We start from the raw sequence: 7,257 nt of genomic DNA on the forward strand, positions 1-7,257 counted from the left end.
GGATATTTAACTCAGAGAGTGTCAAATAAAATGCTGCGGCTGGAGTGAGGAAGATGAAGAAGAGGAGGCAGAAGTGTGTCTTTGAGGCATCACCTGCCGTCTGAGTGCTGGAGGAGAACAACAGCAGTACCAACAATGCGGCCGCTCTCAGTCCGGCTCCGTGGACGCGCCGTGAACGGACGTTTGGGTGATTTGGTGGCGGCGCCCCGGCTTTCCTTCCAGCTCCATGACAGGGGGATCTGACGGGGGAAGGTGGAGGGATGGAGAGCGCCAGCCAGCTCAAACCAACGCCTGCCATCTACGGAGAGCTGTTGAACATCTCCACCAACTACACCCATGCCAATTTCACGGCGAAGGCGGAGGAGAAGGACAGTAACTTGGCTCTCCAGGCGGGTCTGGCCGTGACCTTAGCCCTCTTAACTTTCGCCACGACGCTCTCAAACGCGTTCGTCATCGCCACCATCTACCAGTCCCGCAAACTCCACACCCCGGCGAACTTTCTGATCGCCTCCCTGGCCGTCACCGACCTCCTGGTGTCCATCCTGGTGATGCCCATCAGCGCGCTCTACACCGTCAGCCAGACCTGGACTCTGGGGCAGGTGGTGTGCGACATCTGGCTGTCCTCGGATATAACGTGCTGCACCGCGTCCATCCTCCACCTGTGCGTAATTGCGCTGGACCGCTACTGGGCCATCACGGACGCGGTGGAGTACTCCAAGAAGCGCACGCCGGGACGCGCAGCGGGCATGATCGCCACCGCCTGGGTGATCGCCATCTCCATCTCCCTGCCGCCTTTCTTCTGGCGCCAGGTGAAGGCGGAGGAGGTGACGAGCTGCAACGTGAACACCGACCACATTTTCTACACCGTCTACTCCACCTTCGGCGCTTTCTACATCCCCACGCTGCTGCTCATCGCCCTGTACGGGAGGATCTACGTGGAGGCACGGAAGCGCATCCTGAAGCAGTCGCACAACAAGCCGGGGAAGAGACTCACCTCCGCGCACCTGATCACCAACTCCCCCGGCTCGGTGGCGTCCACCACCTCCCTGAACTACGGGACGAACGACACCTCCTCCTGTGACACTACCTCGTCCGCCAACGTGAGCCAAGTCAAAGTCACTGTGTCCGACGCGCTGCTGGAGAAGAAGCGGATCTCCGCCGCCCGCGAGAGGAAGGCGACCAAAACTTTGGGAATAATCCTGGGAGCCTACATCATTTGCTGGCTCCCGTTTTTCATTTACACTCTTCTAGTGCCTCTCTGCGAGTCCTGCTTCCACCCGGAGTTATTTGACATTTTCACCTGGCTGGGTTACCTCAACTCCTTAATCAACCCAATCATCTACACCATGTCCAACGAGGACTTCAAACAGGCTTTCCACAAACTAATAAGGTTTAGATGCTGCAGGGTGTGAGCCATCATTACCAGACGCATCTAACTCCCCCCTCCCTCCCTCCCTCCCTCCCCCCAGCTCCCACCTCTTATCACCTGTATAATGCCAGAATCAAACCAAACCCACAGATACAGATTCTCCCTGAGGGCTGCACCACCAACATCCACCTCGTTTGTGATAACTGGGCTGCAGAATGAGCTTTTACCTGATAGATGGTGCACAGAGATGGAGATCGAGGGAGAGGAGGACTGTGGAAATGTAATAACCTGCCCTCCCCCCACCCTCCCACCCTCCCAGCCTGCATTGTGTCATTTCTGAACAAGTGGATTTTCTAAAACAAATACAAGGCTGTTGGCTGCTGTTGGTGCAGAGGAGGAACCAGCGGTGATGTGGAGGCTCTGCGACTGGTTTGCAGTTGTGTGATGGTAGTGACTTGGAGAAAGCCCATAACCACCCACCCTCCCCCAGATACAGGGGCCCCCGCCTGTACGTGCTGCGCTGGACTGTAGCCTACAGACTCACTTTGCCATATGAGTTTGACAGTCAACGTCAGTTGGCTTGTAAGCACAAACAGCTTAGGACTAAGCTACCGTGAGCCCCAAGGGCAAAAAATAAGATTTGTGTTTCATTTTCCTGACTCAATAAGGGGAAATACTGGTGCCTACAACAAGTTTAGTTTAGTTCCTCTGACGTGCCTGGCCCAGACGGAGATAAAAGCATGATTTTAGTTTGAGAAAAACACACAGAGGTGGTTTGTTCTTGTGGCCAGCGTATGTCTTTTCTGTTCCTTTTCTTGCTGTGACTGACGCTCACTTTAAACAAGGCTCCAAAATGAGTGTAAATGTCCGAATCTGTATGCATCAGTGCGATTTCTACCTTGATTTTGCTAAAAGAGTCTGGATTCAGCTCAGTCACACTGTAAGATAGTGCAAAGTGACTCGGAGGGACCGAAAGCCGAGTCTGTCCACCACACCTCTCGTTAAAGATGCATTCTTAATTGTTGATATTAGCTTTGATGTTCCATTTCATGTCAGGCTAAACAAGTCCAGCTCCAAATCGAGTCGAGCGACGGTTCCTACAGTCCCCTGCTGGAATTTGGCATTTGTGTCTTCCTCACCTGGAGATGTTGTGGAAGATGAGTTTTATAACGCTGGAAAATGTCACGGTATTCTGATCAAAATCGCTGCTTTTCCTCCCGCCAAAACCTTCACATGTTAAATGTCAAGCTGGAGCTGCTGCTGATCCCTTAAAAGAACATTTCTGGGGAAAAAAACAAACATCTATTTGCTTGCAGGTTTGTCAGAAAAAGATGCAAAAACTGTTACGACAACAACAAAGTGCTGTAGCTCCCACTGAGGACGCTGAGGTCATGTCCTTGGGATTATTTCAGGAAACTTGGATTAAACACAAATTACACACAGAGAGTTTTTAAAGGTTTATTAGAGTCAAAATTCTCAGAAAGATAAATTAACCTTAAAGGATTTTCATTTAGGCCATTTCTTATTGATTTAACGTACCTTAAAATATCATTAAAACATTAAATAAATGTATTAAATATAAAGGAACACATTTCTGGGTGGGGTTCCACTGGGGACGCTGCCCTCTGCACATCTAAAATCCTGGTTACGGCCCTGTGCTGTTCATGTCACACAGTCATTTAGGAAATCTCAGAACGCAGACTTGTGGGAACCCGTCCTGTAAATTTAAAGGAAATGGTACGACTCTCACATCCTGTAATTTATCAGAGTCAAGATGGAGTCAAAAGGATCTACATCGATGCAGCAAAAGGCGGAGATATTTTTTAGTCTTCTTCCTTGTTCAAACTCGGCGCCTACATTACCCACGATGCAAGTCGACCACCGACAGCTAAGCTAGGAGAGTCAGGTGTGCTATGCTAGTAGCGGCTAACGTATCCCGCAGCAGAGATGAGCAGTGAGCTGCAGAGGCCTGCTCACCTCACTTCTCTCTAACTCAACAGTCTTTTACTTTGAAAATCTTGTAGTCCTCAGACCCGACCGACGCTGACTCAAGTGACATCACTCCCGGATATTCATCAGACATCACACAGCTCCCTCTGGAGACACTAAACGCTTTATACGACTTTTAAAACGTTCACAGACGAGCTCCCAATGATGTGGAAAATCAGTGAGATGATTAGCCTAGCTTAGCACAAAGACTGGAAGTAGGGGGAAACTGTTAGCATGGCTCTGTCCACATAACGAAACAACAGAATCAGTCGATTCGACAGTATGTGAGCATTTTCAGCGCCCTCTATGGGACGGATGGGGAGCAGCCACAAGAGCGCAAATAACTTCAGTTACGCCACGTGAAACAGTCGCAGTTTGGTTAGGTTTAGGCACCAAAACTGCTTGGTTATGTTTAGGAAAAGATGGCGGTTTGTGTTAAAATAAATAGGCTAGTTACAAAGTTTGAGATAATATCTTTAAATGACATCACCTGACTTCCTCCTTTGCATAATCACCACGGCCATTAGAGGTCGCCAACGTAGACTTTGGTTGTTTTAAATTGCGCCTCATAACTCCCCTGCTTCATGTATCAGAACGTGCACAGGTTAAACCAACGTGACACGGGTTAGTTAGTGAGCTTCGGAGGGGGTGGTAGGTGTAAACTGTGGATGGAGCTAGCAGGCTAGCTGTTTCCACTTGTTTCCAGTCTTTATGCTAAGCTAAGCTAAGCTAACCGCCTGGTGGCTCTAGCTTCACATTTAACATCCGGATGTGAAGGTGGCATCGATCTGTTCCTCCAACTCTTAGCAAGAAAGCTAAAAAGCTCACCAAAATCTATTGGTGAGCTTTTTAAAAGGGGCTAACTGTAGAAGAAGAATCCAGGAAGTTGCCACCAAACGACTGCAGGGAGGTCGTTGCCCCACGTGAAGCAGAAAAAAGCAATCATTCATGACAGGAAGTCCTGCTCTGTGACTGTAGTTTCTCTCATAAATCCAAGATGGCTGACTGAGAATCACGCCCTCAGCGGCTCACAACCTTTTAGCAACTTTTTTCGGCAGCCATGTTGGATGTTGGAGCCACATTGCAGCGTGGACGCGCTGTAGCCATCCTGCTCTATTGCAGCTCTGTGGTGAATAGCCTCTTTGTGTACAGTATTGATCAGCTCGGTGTAAAACTCATCTGGTGGCTCTGTCAATCCAATGGAAGTTGTATTTCATCCAGGTTAGCTTCTGCTGTACAACGCTTCTGCACACATAGGCGATGCACTGTAACCGCTCTGCTCTGGAGGATGAAATCCAACCCACTTGGAGCATTAAAAAAAAAAAGAAGCACTGCTGCTGTTGTGAAAACTGAAAAAAAAAAATCAATAAAAAGGTCTATGGCATCATGAGGTTATGATAGTTTGCCCACATTCTCCTTCTTTTCTAATCAAACATCTGTTTTAATGTGATCCTGAGGCACAAGTGCCGCAAAGAGAGCGTCGACATTTCTGTTATCGCTGTCAGGATCTGCTGTGGTATTTGGTCTGCTTCCTGATGATAAAACATTTCACAGACGTGAGCTGATGGATATGCTGTGAGACGGCGCTAACGATTTGTAACTTAATTAACCACCAGGGAGGAAAAAAATCTAACTATGAGGAAAATGTCAGTTATGAATTCCTAATGAAACGCATTTACATTTTTCTGCTCCGTATCTGAATCTCCGCATCCTTCTCCACGAGGGGGATTACAGTATATATTAATGTGCACAGCTCAGCATACATTCAGTGTAATTGTGTTACAGTGTGTAGGCTTAGTGCCATCTTCTGCATTTGGGACCTTATGTAACAGTAACAGTAATGTGCACTTTCCTTTGTCTCATTTTGACACTACATACCAATTCTCAGCAAGTATGTTCTGTGTTCATGGTGGGAAAATGTCAAAACTACAGCGAGTATGACCAAAAAAGACCAAAAAAACCTCTTGATTTTTGAATGCACCACACCGTGAGCTGCACAGCAGGACCAGAACAGCTGCTCACAGCTGGAAAAAAGTCTGATAAATTGCAGCTTCAGGAAGATTTGAAGAACAAAAAGTAATGATTGAATCTGAGGAACATGGTGGTGCAGGCGGGGGGTCTTTCTGCATGTTCTCCCTGCGTTAGCGTGGGTTCTCCCCGGGTTCTCCGGCTTCCTCCCACAGTCCAGAGGCATGCAGGCTAATTGAGCGTGAGCGTGAAGCCTTACAGATAAGCGGTGTAGACAATGAATGAATTGATGTATGATTGAATCTTTTGTGGAGTCTATAATGGAAGTGATGTTCTGACACTAACGCACATTTTGTGTCACAGACTTTTACAATCAGTGTTTAGTGGAAGGACCCTGAAATCCCACCAGGCAGGGCTGAGGTCCGGCTTTGTTACGTCCTCCAGAGCGACTGCTTGATTTTCTCACATCTGTTGATCTTCCAACATGAGCAAACGGTCCACATTTCTTATTTTGTCCGTCTTTGTTTGTGTTTTTTGGATGTTTTTCCTACTTTGTTGTGCTGCAGCTACAAGACAAATGGAAATGCAAGTCATACCTCATTCAGGTTTCAAAGTAAAAGGTTGTTTTTTTTGCCAGGTTGGATTGAAATTGTTTGCAGTGTGTGGATTGTGTGTGTTAATTGTCCTTCAAAGACGATGATCTGGTGACTTGGGTAATGTCGGACAAACAAACAAGCCTCACGTATCCGTTTATGATGATCATTTTTAGTTAAGTTAAGAAACTGTGCAGATTATTGGAGTGTCTCAGGTGAAGGGAACCAGGAAACGGCCTTAAAATACAGGAGAAACCCAACAGGTGTGATGGATCACGTTCACTGGTACATGAGGTCGTACGGAGGCGGTTGTGGTGGATTCTGGGAGTAAAGAGTTCAGGACGATGACACCATGTTGTTCTGGTTAAACACTAAAACGTGGATTACCTCCGTTTACCACCGACTCTCTTAAAGGTGCCCTGTGGAGTTTTCTTATTTAATGTGAAGGGTCATTAGAAGAGACCACAATGTCAAAACATAGAGAAACAATAATGCTAATAATAATAATAGTATAGTACACAGCTCCATAGGAAAGCCTCTTTAAAGGTTTAAAGATTGGAGAGAGTTGAAGGACGTTAAAATGGCCTCCTGTTGTAGAACTAATGGGGGGATATTAATAATAATAATATTAATAATAATAAGCTAGAGTATCTAACTGCTCTGAGGTGTTTCAAATATGGCCACATGGGCAGAGCAATTTATAGTTTATAGTATTTTTACATTTAGTGTTTCTCGTCCAGGAAAACAAACGTTCCTTCCTTCTTCTTCTTCTTCTTCTTCTTCTTCTTCTTCTTCTTCTTCTTCTCTGCCTTTGTTGGCCGCTGCAGGTCAGTCATGAACTGTGTTTAAGAAGTGGACGTAGCTACTGTGACGCTGAAGCATCAAATTTGGCTTTTTTGTTGCCACCATTTTGGTTTTTTTCGGAGCCAGTGGAGAAAGAATGCAGGTTTAAGGCTCTTCGGCATCGACTTCACTGTTCACTTCTTCTACACAGTCTATCAGATCTGAGTCCAACTTAGAGAAATGTTGCTCTATAGCACCACTAGTGGCCAAAAACTCCACGTGGCACCTTTGATATTTAACCAAGAAAACCAACCAGTAGCTATAATAACCAATAGCTTTTAAAATAATGGTTTATTTTGTGGAAACAGCCAGTAGTTTTTTTATTTTCTATTTTGTAGAACTACTTTCTGCAGAAGAAGAAATGGTTCCTGTGAAATCTGCCCACGGCGAGGTGTGACTGACGGGGACACCGAGCTTCTGTCGGGCAGTTTTAGGCGAAATGAGAGTGTTTAATAAGATTATAGGAGGGAAAAGGGGCTGCGTACCTTTTTGCTG

At 46.5% G+C, this 7,257-nt stretch overlaps 1 protein-coding gene across 1 annotated transcript; it reads left to right on the forward strand.

Moving 5' to 3' along the window:
• The first annotated feature begins 260 nt into the window (after positions 1–260).
• Positions 261–1,412, forward strand: LOC139218024 (5-hydroxytryptamine receptor 1B-like). Its single transcript, XM_070849553.1, has one exon. The coding sequence runs from the start codon at positions 261–263 to the stop codon at positions 1,410–1,412; it is 1,152 nt and encodes a 383-aa protein (XP_070705654.1).
• The last annotated feature ends 5,845 nt before the right edge of the window (positions 1,413–7,257 follow it).

The sequence above is a fragment of the Pempheris klunzingeri genome, chromosome 18, assembly GCF_042242105.1.
Source record: "Pempheris klunzingeri isolate RE-2024b chromosome 18, fPemKlu1.hap1, whole genome shotgun sequence".
In the NCBI taxonomy this organism is placed as follows: domain Eukaryota; kingdom Metazoa; phylum Chordata; class Actinopteri; order Acropomatiformes; family Pempheridae; genus Pempheris; species Pempheris klunzingeri.